General features: G+C 46.9%; 1 protein-coding gene across 1 annotated transcript in view; it reads right to left on the reverse strand.

Moving 5' to 3' along the window:
* The window catches only part of CDK15 (cyclin dependent kinase 15), an 83,246-nt gene that overhangs the window by 17,855 nt on the left and 47,077 nt on the right, over positions 1–18,314 (reverse strand). The window contains exons 11-12 of the mRNA XM_060257037.1: positions 7,606–7,654; positions 3,655–3,794 (exon numbers count right to left, since the gene is read on the reverse strand). Coding sequence (XP_060113020.1) covers positions 3,655–3,794; positions 7,606–7,654 — 189 coding nt within the window. The remainder of the gene's footprint in view (positions 1–3,654; positions 3,795–7,605; positions 7,655–18,314) is intronic.

Here is an 18,314-nt window from a genome sequence, read left to right on the forward strand (position 1 = left end):
CCCTCCCCAAACTCCATCCTCCCCAGGCTCCGCCCCCCCACCCCCCAAAAAATCTCCAGGAATTTCCCAACCCAATGCTAAGCTGAGCTCATTCCTGTTAATGGAGTTTGGTTGAGGAGAAAAGCAATGTCCAAAGAGACTCAGTTATTGCCCTCTGTGCTTCTAATATTTGTCAGATTATTTTAATAAAAGGTCTGGATTTTTGGGATGGGGTGTCATCAATATTCTGGCGATGCCCAGCTCAAGTTAAACTAACTAGTTCGGTCCTAGGCGGGCAGCCGTGTTGGTCTGAAGCAGGAGAACACCTTTTGAGTCCGGTGGCTCCTTTAAGACCAACAAAAGTTTATTCAAGGCATGAGCTTTTGTGTGCAGGCACATTTCCTCAGAGAGCTAAGTGTGCCTGCGCCCAAAAGTTCATTCCTAAGCAGAGGTACCCCTTCTAAGTTCCTTCTGCCCTGACCTGGATAGCCCAGGCTAGCCTGATCTTGTCAGATCGTGGGAGCTAAGCAGGGTCATACTTGGAAGGGAGACCGCCAAAGAACACCAAGGTTGTGAGGCAGAGGCAGGCAATGGCAAACCACCTCTGAACATCTCTTGCCTTGAAAACCCCACGAGGAGTCACCGTAAATCAGCAGACTTGAGGGCAAAAAAGAAAAATTTCATTGACTTGGATAGACTTAGGGGATCCAGAGCTTCATTTGAGCAGGAAGGCACAGGAACACAGATCTGGATGGCTTGGTGTCAGGGGGTGTGGCCTAATATGCAAAAAAAGTGCCTGCTGGGCTTTTTTCTGCAGAAAAGCTCTGTGTGAAACAATGGTGACCTCAGAGGGTGTGGCTTAATATGCACAAGAGTTCCTGCTGGGCTTTTTCTACAAAAAAAGCCCTGTGAAAACAATGGTTACATCAGGGGGTGTGGATGCAAATGAGTTCCTGCTGGGCTTTTTCAACAAAAAAGCCCTGTGAAAACAATGGTGACATCAGGGGGTGTGGACGCAAATGAGTTCCTGCTGGGCTTTTTCTACAAAAAGCTCTGTTTGAAACAATGGTGACATCAGATGGCATGGCTTAATATGCAAATGAGTTCCTGCTGGGCTTTTTCTACAAAAAAGCCCTGTGAAAACAATGGTGACATCAGGGGATGTGGACTAATATGCAAATGAGTTCCTGCTCATATATAAAAACTTCCTGGCACTCTTAACCACTACATTCCACTCAGCAGCTCTGGCTTACTGTGCTGTTCTCTAGAAGCGCTCACTCCCCAGGGTTGAACCCTTTTTGTTGTAGCCCCAACCTTGCAGAAGGATGTGTTGTAAGTGAGGAAGGGAGTTCTTAATAATAGTGTTCTGAAAGCTAAGTTAATGTTGCCTTTCTGACCTAATACCTTAGCTAGTTCTGCGGAGAGATTTTTCAGTAGGGATGGGCACAAGCTGAACCATGAGCAAAATTCATCATGAATTTTGCACCGTTCGTGCTTCATGAACCAAAGTCAGTGATGGATCTACCATCACAAACTTCCACAAACTTTTTAAGCAGTTTCTGGTGGTTTGTGGATACAGCAGAAAGCTTTCTGTTCCCCATGAAAACTGCAAAAACAGTTGAGCAGCAGGGAGGAGCAAGTTCCCCACCACTTGGCTGTTTCAGGATTACTTGTGCGGTTCCTTTAAAGGCCTGCAAGGCTGAAAAACAGACCTAAGAAAGCCCCCAAAACAGCTGAGTTTAAAATTTAAAGTTTAAAGAGATTGCACAAGAAAGCCCAAACTCTGGTGTTTTTTCAGGCTTTCTGCAAACCCCGTTAAAAGGGGCTGCAGTCCCTTTTAATGGGGTTTGCAGGGCCACGAACCATGAACTGGTTCAGTTCAATTTAATTCATGGTTTGGCCATAAAAAACAGTCTCTTTTAATGGTGTTTGCAGTCTCTTTAATGGGGACTGCAGTCTCTTTTAATGGGGTTTGCAGTCTCTTTAATGGGGACTGCAGTCTCTTTTAATGGGGTTTGCAGTCTCTTTAATGGGGACTGCAGTCTCTTTTAATGGGGTTTGCAGTCTCTTTAATGGGGACTGCAGTCTCTTTTAATGGGGTTTGCAGTCTCTTTAATGGGGACTGCAGTCTCTTTAATGGGGTTTGCAGGGCCACGAACCATGAACTGGTTCAGTTCAATTTAATTCATGGTTTGGCCACACACACAAACAAAAATTGAGATGAATCACATCTTTCCAGTTCATGTCTATCCCCATATGGAGACTATATTATGTGCCCGTCTGCATAGTTGAATAGGCTGTTACTTTGACAGTATATTCCTAAATTAATGATGAGATGATTTAATACCTGCCCCACCCAGCTTTATAGTGGCAAAAACGTTACAAGGATGGGAAATAATTAAATAGCCAATGTTTGTAGCTTATAAGAATGTGTGTGTGTGTGTTTATGGTGTTTTCTTTAAAGTGTTTTAACAAAACAACTTACAGGAAGTTGTTGGTGTTGTAACTCACAGGACGTGGCCCTTAAACATATGCTTTGAGTGTGTCTGGTCACTCCGTTTTTCTGGGAAGAAGTTATTACTCATGTTAATTTGTATTAGAATGTTTATTGACTTTTGAGGATTCTTATGTACTTCTAAATCATCTTAGGGTCACCAGATGTCCTGTTTTTAGACAACATGTGTCTGTCCTCTGTGTGTTCTAAAAAAAACCTGACGTAAACGTCCTCTTTCAAATCCAATTTAAGCAATATCTGGGGACTTTGGGGGTGGAGCCAGGAGACTTTGGTGTTGGAGCCAGGAGACATTAGGGGTGGAGCCAAGATCAAGGCTGTGACAAGCATCATTGAACTTCAAAGGGAGTTCTGGCCATCACATTGAAAGGGCCATCACCTTTTCAATGCCTTCTTTCCATAGTAAATTATGAAGGATAGGGGCACCTTCTTTTGGGGCTCATAGAATTGGACCCCCTGATCCAATCATTTTGAAACTTGGGGGATATTTCAGGGAGAGGCACTAGATGCTGTACTGAAAATTCGGTGCCTCTACCTCAAAAAACAGCTCTCCCAGAGCCCCAGATACCAATGGATCAATTCTCCATTATTTTCTATGGGAATAAATCTTCATAGGGAATAATAGAGTTCCCAGCAGACATTTCCGTCCCCTCCCCCTGCTTTCTGATGACCCTGAAGCAGGGGGAGGGCCTCCAAACCGGGGGATCCCCTGCCTCCACCTGGGGATTGGCAACTCTACTCTGTGCCCTTACTGCAGCTAAAAGACTTGTGGAACTCTGGAAACACTGGAAAAATAAAAGCCCATCTCCAATAAACCAATGGACTGAGGTCCCTAGAACTCTGTCAATATTTGAATGCATGGCATATGGACAACAATCTTGCGTGGACTTTAGATAGTTGGAAACTGCTCACAGAAATGTGGTAATCTACATGTAGATCTGCCACCACTGCTGTATTTTTGTATCTATTTTGTGTGTGTTTGTATCCTTTTCAAAAAACTTTATTTCATTCTTGGATTTTACGTTTTCCGCCCTTGTTCTTTTTTTTTCTGTTTGGTTTTAGGTTTGTTTGTTTTTTTAAAGAAAACTTAAAAAATAAAAAACAACTTACAGGAAGTTGAGATGCCCTTGCATTTAAAACGGGGGAAAAAAGATACTACATACTGTCAGAAAGCTGGTATAGCTGAGAAGGCAGAGAACTGAAGAAGTGATGTATGAGTGCCTCCTGGGCGGAGATCCTGTCCCGTGGGCAAACTTTTAACATTCTTGTTGCCAGGTCTTCAACTCCAGGTTCCCATCCCAGCCTAGAATACAAGAGAAATAACCAACGCTGGAACAAGAGCTTGGTGGAGCCACAAGGTTAGGAGACAGACAAATAGAGAAACACACAAACACACACTTCATGCAAAGCAGTGAATTTCTCTTCAGAATGGGGTTGTTTTGGAAACTCATTCCTTGGGAACTGGTCCAAATCAGTCTCTAGCATTTTGCTACCTTCCACCTTTAGAGAATTTTGAGGAGAGGGGGAAATGCAAAGCTTCTTCATTGCATTCTCTGTTTCCATTTGGCCTGTCAACCCCAATGTTAACTTGGTTGTCAGGTCCAATTCAGGAAATATCTGGGGACTTTGGCTTGGAACCAGGAGCAAGGTTGGGACAAATACAACTGAGCTCCAAAGTAGGGTTGCCAGGTCTGGGTTGGAAAATACCGAAGACTTTTGGGGGGGATCTGGCAGAGGGCAGGGTTTGGGGAGGGGAGGGGCCTCAGCATGGTACAACGCCCTTCCAAGCAGCCATTTTTTCCCCAGGGAGCTGACCTCTGTCGCCTGGAGATCAGTTGTAATCCCAGGAGGTCTCCACCCACTACCTGGAGGTTAGGCGTTTTGTCCGTAAGACCATCTGATATTCTTCAGTAGTGGGTAAAACCTAACCCACATAAAGTGCAAGTCCCTCCGAATCAGGTCCGTAGCTAACCAGAAGCCCACAGGGCCTGGCCCCTTGACAGATTTTTTTTTTGGGGGGGGGGTGGCCCCCCAGCTGCTGCCTCTCTCCTGCATGATTTAAATTACATGGGAGAAGAAGAAGAAGAATTGCAGATTTATACCTCGCCCTTCTCTCTGAATCAGAGACTCAGAGCGGTTTACAATCTCCTATATCTTCTCCCCCCACAACAGACACCCTGTGAGGTGGGTGGGGCTGAGAGGGCTCTCACAGCAGCTGCCCTTTCAAGGACAATCTCTGCCAGAGCTATGGCTGACCCTGGACCATTCCAGGAGCTGCAAGTGAAGGAGTGGGGAATCAAACCCACACTTGAGTCCTCACACTTGACCGCTACACCCAACTGGCTCTCTCACTGGAGGGGCAACCAGGAGCAGCTGCCACCGCCGCTCCAATGCCATTTATAGGGCCCAGAAATCAGCTGATCGATGGGGTCTAATTTATGCAGGAGGGGTGGCAGGAGCAGTCACCAGCCACCTGCACAATTTAAAGGGCCCCCTCCCCCTGTGGCCCCTAGCTACGGGGCTGCTACAAATGCTCCTCTGAGAGAGAGAATAAACTCATATTTGTCAAAGGTGTACAGTTGGCAATCCCCAGGTGGGAGCAGGGAATCCCCCGGTTTGGAGGCCCTCCCCCTGTTTCAGGGTCATCAGAAAGCGGGGGGAGGGGAGGGAAATGTCTGCTGGGAACTCTATTATTCCCTATGGAGACTTATTCGAATAGGAAATAATGGAGAATTGATCCGCTGGTATCTGGGGCTCTGGGGGGGCTGTTTTTTGAGGTAGAGGCACCAAATTTTCAGTACAGCATCCAGTACCTCTCCACAAACTACCGCTAAAGTTTCAAAAAGATTGGACTGGGAGGCCCAATTCTATGAGCCCCATCCTTCATTATTTCCTGTGGAAGGAAGGCATGTAAAAGGTGTGCGGTCCCTTTAAATGTGATGGCCAGAACTCCCTTTGGAGTTCAATTATGCTTGTCACACCCTGGCTCCACCCCAAAGTCTCCTGGCTCCACCCCCAAAGTCCCCAGATATTTCTTGAATTGGACTTGGCAACCCTACAAAGGCGCATCCAAAGCTTGCTGACAGAACATTGGGAGGGTTGATCCAGGAGCAATCAAATTAGTGGGAAGTCACCATAGGTTGATTTTTTAAAAAAGGAGGCTATAGGGAGTCAGCTGGTGAAAGCTCTTATCCCTCTCAAGATGGCCACCCGCCAATTTGCTTCACCAGGAAAAAAAAAATCAATTCATGCTGTCTTCATTTTATCACCGCCATATTTTAATGTGCTTTTAAAAAATCCTTCATCACTTCGCCAGGGTTGAAGCAACACGGGTTTGTTTTGAAAGTACCCCTTCTACAAACCGGACATAATTTGCCGTTCCTGCTGGACCTCTGAGGCTGGCCATTGATGTAGACAGCTTTCATGTCACAAATGTGTGTGTGTGTATGTCCCCTCCCCTCCCTTGACAACGTCTGGCGAACAAGGGCCCAATGCCAAGTGGTGGGCTTTTGGGGAAGGGGGGGGGTCTGCTAGCAAACAAACAAACCAACAACAGCAGCTCTTGAGTTTTATAGCTTTTAATCTGCTTGTTTGTTCAAAGTGTCGGGTGGCCCATTAGAAGCCAGCCTGGCGTGTTTCTGTTCACACGCCCACCACAGCTGGCATTTCCTTCCCCAATGACAGGATCTGCTTCGTGTTCATTCTCCGTCTCCAAGGCCAACATACACCAAACTCGGCCTGGGTAGTGGAGAACGGATCCCATTGGCTGCCTGTTCCTTCTTCAGCGGAGGTGGGAAGTGAGAAAAAGGTGACAAGATCCGCTTATTATATGCACAGGTTGCTGAGGGCATCCTTAGAGTTGCCAGGTCCAATTCAAGAAATATCTGGGGACTTTGGGGGTGGAGCCAGGAGACATTGGGGGTGGAGCCAGGAGCAATATTGTGACAAGCATCATTGAACTCCAAAGGGAGTTCTGGCCATCACGTTTAAGGGGACCACACACCTTTTAAATGCCTTTCCTCCATTGGAAATAATGAAGGATAAGGGCACCTTCTTTGAGGGCTCATAGAATTGGGCCCCCTGGTCAAATCCTTTTGAAACTTGGAGGGTGTTTTGAGGAGAGGCACTGGATGCTATGCTGAAATTTTGGTGCCTCAACCTCAAACAACAGCCCCCCCCCGAGCCCCAGATACCCACAGATCAATTCTCCATTATACCCTATGGGAACCGGTCTCCATAGGGAACAATGGAGTGCCCAGCAGACACTTCCCTCCCCCCACTTTCCAAATTTCCTGCATTGTACAGGGAGGTTGGACTAGACGACCCTGAAGGCCCCTTCCAACTCTATGATTCTAACCACTACCTTTGCTCTAGCTCACCAGACGATGAGTCAGTACAGGCAAACAGAGGATTATCTAGTTGTTCTCTAGAGGACAGCAACCACATCTTTAGAAGGTAGATTCAGGTGGGCAGACATGTTGGTCTGAAGCAGCAGAACAAAGTTTGAGTCCAGTGGCACCTTTGAGATCAACTTTGTTCTATATCGTTACTAACTTAGGGACATCAGGATTCACTGCGATTGCTCTTCATTAAATGTGATTCTAGTATACAAATGAAGCCATATGTGGGCTACTTCTTCCTCGGCATCTGTATTGGGGGGCAATATTAAATATTACTATGCAATTTAGAGTGTGCCTTCTTCAGACTAAGAGCCCCGTGGAGCAGAGTGTAAACTGCAGTATTGCAGTCCAAGCTCTCCGCTCACAACCTGAGTTCAATCCCGGCAGAAGCTGGTTCAGGTAGCCGGCTCCAGGTTGACTCAGCCTTCCATCCTCCCGAGGTCAGTAAAATGAGTCCCCAGCTTGCTGGGGGGGAAGTGTAGATGACCGGGGAAGGCAATTGCAAATCACCCCGTAAAAAGTCTGCCATGAAAGCGTCATGATGGGACATCACCCCAGAGTTGGAAACAACTGGTGCTTGCACAGGGGACTACCTTTACCTTTTACCTTATTCAGACTAAGCTCAAAAAGAAGCATTTATAGAGGTAACAGCATGCATAGAAAAACAAGCAAAGCCTAGGGGGACCTTGATAATGCTGTCAAATTGTAGTTTACCTTTCAGAGATAATTCGGAGCCTTCGAGGTCTACTGGCGAAGAACCTCTCTGGAAAGTTAATATGCAGTCGCTAGATTATGAAAAAACCAAGGAAACAACCAAAAAGCATATGCTTGAAATTTCAAATCTTCCTATAGCATCTGTCACTATAGAGACAGGCAGACAGACAGACAGATGACAGATAGATATTGCAAACCACTGATGATAATATGATTCTGTAGAGTTATTGCTTGAATTCAATATTGCAAGCAGCTCTCCCAGATTCAGCCACTGGAACTAGGATTCCCAGCCACCCACTGGGGGTGGCATTTCCCCTGGTTTTGGGGGCTCCAACCTGCTGGCACAGAGCGGGCTGCCAGGGAGGGATCCCTGCCCCCAAAGGGCTCCATCATGCCCAATGTGCCCGGTGCAATTATGTCACCCAGAAGTAACGTCATCGCACCAGGCACATCACATGGGGGGGTGCTCTAGCAATTCGGGTAAAAACTCTATGGCACCATAGAGTTTTCACCCAAGTTGCTAGAGCGTCCCCACATGATGTGCTTGGTGCAGTGATGTTACTTCCAGGTGACATCATCTCACCAGGCATCTTCGGTGAACAAGGAACTGTCCCCTGCCGGGAGCCAGGTAAGACCTGGCAACCCAAATTGGAACAGATTGTGCAAATTCTGTACACAGTAGTTCTTAATCTTTAATCCACTCATCACCTGCTGGTACCTAACAATATCATGGAAATGCCCACCTCACATTTTTTATTTTAATAAAAAAATTGTGTGCCACTTTTCCCTCCAACTATGGCAGCTCAAGGTGGCTTATAAAAACTACAAGAAAATAATCTATCAGCACAACTTCAGTTTAAGTTAGTACTATCATAAACCTCACTACAAAATGCCCACAGAAAAGAACACACTGCTTTTGGAAAGCAGATAGCCTGGGAGAGAAATCTGGGATTCGTAGTTTTATCCTCAGGGCAGGGTGGGCAATGTAAAATGATTCTCCTTCGCATGCACCATCACGAGTGGAACACGAAGAAATTAAAAGACTTCACCTACGTATTCATTAAGTCCCATTTGAAGAGGCTATCATTCTTTGTGGCTGTTGAGAGACTTTGTGGGGAAAATTTCAAGAACGTGCAGCTTTCCTTAGTTCTGTTTTTTGTTTAACGTCACTAACAATGCATATTTACACGCTTGGCGTGAAAGTTTTATTGCTTCCAGGGGTTATCTTATATTGCTTATCTTCACACTGGTTCCAGTTGTATTGACTATTACCTTCGCTATTCTGGCTATATATATATAGCTGGATATATATATAGCCAGAATAGCAAAGTTGCTCAGCAATTTCATTGAATGCCCAGGAGTTCTTGTATTGTGAGAAAGGAAGAAAAGTACTTCTCTCTCTACTTTCTCCATCCCATGCATAATCTTGTAAACCTCTATCATGTCACCCCGCAGTCGACGTTTCTTCAAGCTAAAGAGCCCCAAGCACTTTAACCTTTCTTCATAGGGAAAGTGTTCCAAACCTTTAATCATTCTCGTTGCCCTTTTCTGCACTTTTTCAAATGCTATAGTATCCTTTTTGAGGTGTGGTGACCAGAATTGCAGACAGTATTCCAAATGAGACTGCACCATCGATTTATACAGGGGCATTATGATACTGGCTGATTTGTTTTCAATTCCCTTCCTAATAATTCCAAGTAATTTAATAATTAAAATAAGTCCTCCAAAAAAACAATATCACATCCTATCACGGCTTTCTTTTGAGCAGGAATGCACAGGAATGAGGTTCTGGCTGGCTTGGTATCAGGGGTGTGTGGCTTAATATGCAAATGAGACTCTGCTGAGCTTTTTCTACAAAAAGAGCCCTGCATCCTATATTCAAGATGGCAGTCCTTTCGGAATCCACAAGCCCCCTAGGTGGAGGAGATGAGTGGAATTTTAGCAGGAGCTAGGGTTGCCAATCCCCAGGTGAGGGCAGGGGATCCCCCGGTTTGGAGGCCCTCCCCCCGCTTCAGGGTCAACAGAAAGCGGGCGGAGGGGAGGGAAATGTCTGCTGGAACTCTATTATTCCCTATGGAGATTTATTCCCATAGAAAATAATGGAGAATTGATCTGCAGGTATCTGGGACTCGGGGGGGGGCTGTTTTTTGAGGCAGAGGCACCAAATTTAGAGTACAGCATCTAGTGCCTCTCCCCAAAATATCCCCCAAGTTTCAAAACGATTGGACCGGGGGTCCACTTCTATGAGCCCCAAAAGAAGGTGCCCCTATCCATTATTTCCTATGGAAGGAAGGCATTGAAAAGGTGTGCCTTCCCTTTAAATGTGATGGCCAGAACTCCCTTTGGAGTTCAATTATGCTTGTCACAGCCTTGATCTTGGCTCCACCCCTAATTTCTCCTGGCTCCGCCCCCAAAGTCCCCAGATATTTCTTAAATTGGACTTGGCAACCCTAGCAGGAGCTCTTTTGCATATTAGGCCACAAGCCCCTGATGTAACCAATCCTTCAAGAGCTCACAGGGCTCTTTTTTTGTAAGCTCTTGGAGGATTGGCTACATCAGGGGTGTGTGGCTTAATATGAAAAGGAGCTCCTGCTAGAATTCCACCCTTTGGAGGGGATATGGGGAGGGAGAAAAGGGGGAAGGGGGGTGGAGCGTGAGACTACTCCTCATCCGAATGCCTGGTGGAACATCTCTGCCTTGCAGGCCTTACAGAAAGGTAATAAATCCCAGAGGGCGCAGATGTTCTCTGGCAGAGAGTTCCGCCAGGCAACTGGCTGTGGTGGTTCCAGTAGAGGAGATCGTAGGAAGCAGGTGGTGGAGCCAGGTGGTTTGTGGCAGCTCACCTGCCCCAGATAAGCTCAGCGCTAGCCACATCACATGGTCAGGCTACGGACCACAAATAAGGAAAACAGAGAGCGATGAACCCACGCATGGTGACAGTCTACTGGGATCCCCGTCTATATGCAAGCTTTGCAAAAGAAATATGCCCTGATTTAAAATATGCTTAGTGTATGCATACACACACCATTGTTACAATTGCTTCAAAATTCCCCTGGAGCTCTCTGATGTAAATGAAGATGCTCTTCTGTAACTGCCAAATTGCAAGACACTATGACTACTGATTAGAGATAAGTGACTTAAATAAAAGTTACCAGACAGGCTAGATAAGATAAATTATATCTGTGAATTTAAAAATGTCTGATTAAAAAAAAAGAAGCAGCAAATCACATCTCTGCAAATAATCCTAGGAATGGGGTGAAGGTATGCAGCTAGCGTGGGGCGTGCATGCAATAACACATTCGGCTGTGCATGCATCGAACGCAGGAATCACTCAGTGCGTGTATAAAGAAAAAGAATCAAGTGCACACTGTACACAGATGGTATGTGCATTCCCTGTAACTCGTGAACAAGGCTACTGTTAATTCCTGACCCATGATTTGAAGAGAAATGTATGTGGAATCTAGTAATCTAGCATTTTATAAATGTGTGTGTATGTATGTACCTGGAAGTCACGGCAACCTCTGGTAATTGACCCCTACTGGGAGCCTGGAGGCTATTCAGGGAGGTGGTTGAGTAAAGCCTGCTCCTGTCTCCCAGCTCTGGTATTCCAAGGAGGTCTCCCAAGGAGTCGACCCTGCTTAGCTTCCAAGACTTGACAAGGTTGGGCTTACCTGGGCTTTCCAGGTCAGGGTGAACCTAGTAACCTGGTAAGCAGGGGGGTTTTTGTAGCAGGGACTCCTTTGCATATTAGGACCAAACCAACTGATGTGGCCAATCCTCCAAGAGCTTACAGGGCTCTTAGTACAGGGCCTACTGTAATCTCCAGGAGGATTGGCTACATCAGGGGTGTGTGGCCTAGTATGCAAAGGAGTTCCTGCTACAAAAAAAGTCCTGAGTAAGAGAGCCTAAACATATGAGCTGACTGCCCTAGAGCAAGGTCTCTGATTGTAGGAGAGCTCAAACATCTGTATGGTCATGCCAAATGGTAAGGAGAATGTTGCCACTTGTCAGGATCAGATGTGTTGTAGAACATGGACGAAGGCTGATCTGCCTGAGATGTGTGGTGGAATTTATTGGCCTCCTTCCTACCTCTTCTCCCCTTCACCTGTCCTTCTTTACTGGGTTGCAAGAGCATTATAGTTATTTATTTACATGTGTTTTATGTGCACCCTGCTTTTTTTCATGCTTCAGAATTACTTATGTAGGGTCACCAGCACTGCCTCAGCAAATGCTGAGAGATTTTGAGGATGGAGTTTGAGGAGGATGTGATGTCACTACTGGGTGATGCACTGGGAACATTCCCTAATATCCATGGTGAAGACCACAGAGACACAGGAAAATTCCTAGTGCGTCACTATGGAGGCCATTTCTTTCGCATTAGATATGCTGTGGCCCGCCTAGAAAGCCAGGCCTCTGCATAACGAAGGAAAATGGGGCCAAAAGAAAGGGGAATGGGGGAGGGGAAAAGAAGCCAACTCCTAGGAATTTGCTGTCTTTCTCATTAGGTATATTATAGTTCACCTAGAACAGTGGTCCCCAACCTTTTTGGCACCAGGGAGCGGTTTTGTGAAAGAAAATTTTTCCATGGACTGGCGGAGGGGGGCGGGGACAGTGGCGATGGTTTTGGAATGATACAATTATGTGCTTTATTTTGGTGTGGTGGTTAAGTGTGCAGACTCATATCTGGGAGAACTGGGGTTTGATTCCCCACTCCTCCACTTGCAGCTGCTGGAATGGCCTAAGGTCAGCTGTAGCTCTTGCAGAGCTGTCCTTGAAAGGGCAGCTTCTGGGAAAGCTCTCTCAGCCCCACCCAACTCACAGGGTGTATGTTGTGGGGGAGGAAGGGAAAGGAGATTGTGAGCCACTCTGAGATTTGGAGTGGAGGGCCGGATATAAATCCAATGTCTTCTTATTTTTATTATTACATTGCAATATATAATGTCATAATTATAGAACTCACGGCCCGGTTGCTAAGGGGTTGGGGACCCCTGACCTAGAAGGTCAGATGTCTGTAGCTCTTCACTCAGGACACATTGCCATAGCGTAGCCATTGCATACAATGTTTGGAAGAAGTTCCACTACTACATGAGAGGGAAAGAGACACCAATCATTCGCCTTCAACCACACACAATACCTGTTGGTCAGCACTAACATCAACCCAGACCGGCTTCTCCATGGATGGTACAATGCTAAATGTGCTTGTGGCGGGGGGGATTCTTAGTGATGCCGGGGGCAATCTTTACCTGGGGTAATATGTCTGATGAATCCACTATTCCAGTGATAGAAGGGAGCTGGTAGATTTGGGGATGGGATATTTCAGAGGTGACCAGTGTTTGGCGAGGAAGTCCGCTGCCTGTCTAATATCCATAACATCTTAAGATAAGAAGGTGCAAAGACCCTTAATGATGTTGTGTGGTATAACTAAATAAATGCATAAATAAAACAAAAACAAAAACAAATTTCCAGGCTTTTTTCTTTTTGTTACTCCCACTCTTAAGTTTTTCAGTTCACACACATACACCCCGACCCTACTTCCAGATCAGGCTGTAAATGCAAACCAGGCACAGCCATAAATGAAAGGAGGTTAAACGCAAAACAAATCCTTCTGCCAAGTGGGCTCAGGCAGCATAAAGGTCAAGGTAGTCCCCTGTGCAAGCACCAGTCGTTCCGACTCTGGGGTGACGTTGCTTTCACAACGTTTTCACGGCAGACTTTTTACGGGGTGGTTTGCCGTTGCCTTCCCCAGTCCTCTACACTTTCCCCCCAGCAAGCTGGGGACTCATTTGACTGACCTCAGAAGGATGGCTGAGTCAACCTCGAGCCAGCTACCTGAACCCAGCTTCCACCGGGATTGAACTCAGGTCATGAGAAGAGGGCTCCGACTGCAGTACTGCAGCTTTAACACTCTGCACCACGGGGCTCTTTTTTAGGCAGCATACTAATAGCATAATTCTCAGCAGCGTTACTCCGGCCTAAAACAACTAGAGTCACTCTGCCTTGCCTTGTGCTGCCAAGCAACTTTTGGAAAAGAGGATGGGTTATCTGCACCCATCTCATTAAATAAAATTGCAACTAATTTTCAGCGAGGAGCAGCAGCACACAGCCCTTTGGATTTCTGGCAAGCTGCCGGTGGTGGGGGCAGAAGCCGAAACAAGTTCTACAGGATCACTCTGATAGGAGGCTTTCGACTCTCTGGGCCAAGAACAATAAGCCACCTAGCTATTTTGTCTGTCGAGTGTCAGTCAACCTGCAAGAGAAAACTAGCTTTGGGGAGATCATGAGAAAAGGACCCAAAAATACAGATTTTGGAGTCAACTAGTCTATTGATAAAACACTTGCTGCTGAATCAGTCCAATAGAATAATAAAAGGAGGAGGAGGAGGAGGAGGAGGAGGAGGAGGAGGAGGAGGAGGAGGAGAAGAGGAAGAAGAAGAAGATATTGGATTTATATCCTGCCCTCCACTCCGAATCTGCTAGCGGCTCACAATCTCCTTTACCTTCCTCCCCAACAACTGACACCCTGTGAGGTGGGTGGGGTTGAGAGGGCTCTCACAGCAGCTGCCCTTTCAAAGACAATCTCTGCCAGAGCTATGGCTGACCCAAGGCCATCCCAGCAGGTGCAAGTGGAGGAGTGGGGAATCAAACCCAGTTCTCCCAGATAAGAGTCTGCACACTTAACCACTACACCAAACTGGCTACACCAAAAGACTGGATCATACCTTAGAACCAATTGAAATGTTATACAAAGTCAGCAAACTTCCCATTTGCTTTGTGCTTGCATTAAAAATAGCAAAAAGGGTGTGTCGCTGCATGGTATGAAAAGCCCCGGTGTGGCCCATGGTGTAATATCAGAGAAACAGAAAAGATAATTTCAGAATTAAAATGGCAATTCCCCCCACCCCCGACTCATGAGTTTGTGTTATGGGATCGTGGAATATGTGTGGGATCAGATACTGAGCCACATGAAATGATGCTTAGCCCCTACATATATCAAAAAATGTTTTATCTGGCCTGCTTCCACACGGAAACAATTTCCTGTGTAGCTTTCACTGCTGCTACAAATGCAGAGGCATTCACACAGTAACCTTCCCTGGACTTCCCTTTCCTCAAGACTCCTGCAGTTACCATTTCCCACTTCACCATTTCTAAATATTGAGAACTGCTTGATCACTATAGCAATTTAGCATTATAATCAGGGGTGGAATTCCAGCAGGAGCTCCTTTGCATATTAGGACACACACCCCTGATGTAGGCGATCCTCCAAGAGCTTACAAAAAAGAGCCTTGTAAGCTCTTGGAGGATTGATTACATCAGGGGTGTGTGGCCTAATATGCAAAGGAGCTCCTGCTAGAATTCCACCCCTGATTATAATAATCAATGGACATGATCTACCTGTTGTAAGCTTTCATTTTTTTTTAAAAAAAAAGCAAGTTTCTGGCCATTTTCATTACAGAGTTAAAAGAGGAAATGTGCTGCTTGCATCTTTCCCCTTATAACTTCACAACCAAAAGGGCTTCAGATTTACTTTTTTAAAAGGAAGCTGGGCAATAGTAGATTGTGGCATTAGAAGAAGCAGAAGCAGCAGCAGATGATGATATTGGATTTATACCCCACCCTTCACTCGCAGTCTCAGAGCAGCTTACACTCTCCTTTCCCTTCCTCTCCCCACAAGAGACACTCTGTGAGAGAGCTCTTTCAAGAACTGCTCTTGAGACAGCAGCCCTTTCAAGAACTGTGGCTGACCCAAGGTCACTCAGCAGGTGCATGTGGAGAAGTGGGGAATCAGCCCGGTTCTCCCAGATTAGAGTCCATGCACTTAACCACCATACCAAACTGGCTCTTGATAGAGTGTTCTAATGCTGTAGCCACTCTGCTTTTCTTTTAAAACCCTCCAGTTTGCAAAGCATGGGGAGACTGGCAACCACTGGGGCTGAGGCAAAGAAAATGACAACCATTGGGGCAGGACCTTGGTAAGTACCCACCTTCCCACTCTCATGGCATCCAAAGGATTTGACCACTATACAATCAAAAAAGATTGAACCAAATCACATTTGGAAAAGTTCACAGCAAAATAGGGGGAAGACAGCCAGTGGTCAGTGAGGGGATAACATCCTAAACATCAGGGGTGGCCAACGGTAGCTCTCCAGATGTTTTTTGCCTACAACTCCCTTCAGCTTAGCTATTGGCCATGCTGGCTGGGGCTGATGGGAATTGTAGGCAAAAAACATCTGGAGAGCTACCGTTGGCCACCCCTGCTCTACATCACAGAGGGAAGGAATGCAATGCAGAGTATAATCAGCATCGGGTGCTTTCATACCGGTGAAATAATGCAGTTTCAATCCACTTCGGTGACCACTAGTGATTCCCTTGATAACCTGGTAGAGGCCTGGCATGACAGGCTATCCAGGGCCATCAACAAAATCGCTCCCCGGCGTCCTCTGCGCCCCCGTAATAGGCTGGCTCCGTGGTACACCTCGGAGTTACGCCAGCTGAAACAGGGACTCAGATGACTAGAGAGGCGGTGGCGGCATACTCGTGACGAAGCGACGAGAACATCCTACAGAACGTTTATGAAGTCTTATGAGATGGCAGTCAAAGCCGCAAAGAAAGACTACTTTGCGGCTAGGATTGCGTCTGCAAATTCGCGCCCGGCACAATTATTTAAGATAGTTGAGAATTTGACCACTCTGCCTCAAGGCAGACCAAATATGAGGGAATTGGAAATAGGCTGTGAGGCTTTTGCGAAATTTTTTACAGATAAAATCTCGTCGCTCCGTCAGGACCTTCCCGCCACATTAGATGCAGTACAAGAACCCGAGGCTCCGTGTCTGTCCTCTGATCTTACCTTGGACCACTTTGACACACTTAGCCTAGGGGAAATCGACGGAATTCTCTCTACTGTGCGCCCTACAACTTGCGATCTTGACCCATGTCCCTCCTGGCTAATTAAATCTTGCCAGAGGGAACTTAGATATCCTGTACGGGATATCATAAATAGATCCCTCTTAGAAGGGCAATTTCCAACATCATTGAAAGAGGCTATGGTCCGCCCCCTCCTAAGAAAAAGTCCAGCAGAGCCGGCCGAATTGGCGAATTACCGACCGGTCTCGAAATTACCATTTTTAGGTAAAGTTATTGAGAGGGCAGTGGCGCTACAGCTACAGAGTTTTTTGGATGACACTTCCGCCTTAGACCCCTGCCAGTCCGGCTTTCATCCAGGCCATGGGATGGAGACAGTGCTGGTCGCTTTGGTGGATGACCTCCAGAGGCATCTGGATCGAGGCGGAGTGGCGGTGCTGATGCTGTTAGACCTGTCGGCTGCATTCGACACGGTCGACCATTGGTTACTGGCCCGCCGGCTCGCCGATGCAGGGATTAGGGGGTCGGCCTTACAGTGGCTCTCCTCCTTCCTTGATGGTCGGGGACAAAGGGTGGCAATTGGGGGAGAGCTGTCCCGGAGGCACCCACTAGTGTGTGGAGTGCCACAAGAGGCAGTTCTCTTTCCGATGTTGTTTAACATCTACATGAGCCCCCTTGCCCAGATCGCTCGGAGGTTTGGGCTTGGGTGCCATCAATATGCAGATGACACCCAGCTCTATCTATTAATGGATGGCCGACCTGACTGCATCCCAGAAAACCTGGACCTTGCATTGCAGGCCGTGGCTGGTTGGCTCAGGCTGAGTGGGCTGAAGTTGAATCCAGCGAAGACGGAGGTCCTTTGCTTGGGTCGCGGTGCCCCGGGAAGGGAAATTCCCTTGCCAGCTCTTGACGGTGTACCGCTGAAAGCGGCCCACAGGGTCAAGAGCTTGGGGGTTCTTCTGGAGCCTTCAGTATCAATGGAGGCACAGATAGCGGCCACTGCCAAGTCCGCGTTTTTTCATCTTCGTCGGGCAAAGCAGTTGGCCCCCTTCCTGGAGTGCCAGGACCTGGCAACGGTATTCATGCTACGGTCACCTCGAGACTGGATTACTGCAACGCCCTCTACATGGGGCTGCCCTTGTGCCGAACTCGGCAGTTGCAGCTGGTGCAGAACGCAGCGGCTAGGTTGCTATTGGGGCTCCCAAGATGGGAGCACATGCAGCCAGGGCTGTGCGGACTGCACTGGCTGCCAGTGGTGTACCGAGTCCATTACAAGGTGCTGGTCATGACCTTTAAAGCCCTATATGGCCGAGGCCCCGCCTACCTGAGGGACCGTCTCTCCCCATATGAGCCCCAGAGAGTGCTGAGGTCAGCTGGAAAGCACCAGCTGAATATCCCTGGGCCAAGGGAGGCCAGATTAAAGACCACCCGGGATCGGGCCTTCTCCATTGCGGCCCCACTGCTGTGGAATCAACTCCCGGAGGAGGTACGGGCCCTGCGATGTTTAGACCAATTCCGCAGGGCCTGTAAGACCTACCTCTTCAAAATAGCCTTCACCCATACCGAGTTAAGATAGTGTCGCTGTATATGTTTTTTCCTACTGAACTTTTCCTACTAACTTATGAAAGATCTATTTTAGCACCTTAATGTTAATTTTAATGTAACTTGTAAATTGATTTATGATGATTTTATTGCTATGTATGATTTTATTGTATTGCACTTATATGTTGTGAGCCGCCCTGAGCCTGCTTGTGCGGGGAGGGCGGGATATAAATAAAAGGTATTATTATTATTATTTGCAAGTGGATTTTGCCATTTTCAACTCAGCAAAATCCAGCGGCAAAAGGGCAT

This window comes from Heteronotia binoei, chromosome 16 (assembly GCF_032191835.1).
Source record: "Heteronotia binoei isolate CCM8104 ecotype False Entrance Well chromosome 16, APGP_CSIRO_Hbin_v1, whole genome shotgun sequence".
Taxonomy (NCBI): Eukaryota; Metazoa; Chordata; class Lepidosauria; order Squamata; family Gekkonidae; genus Heteronotia; species Heteronotia binoei.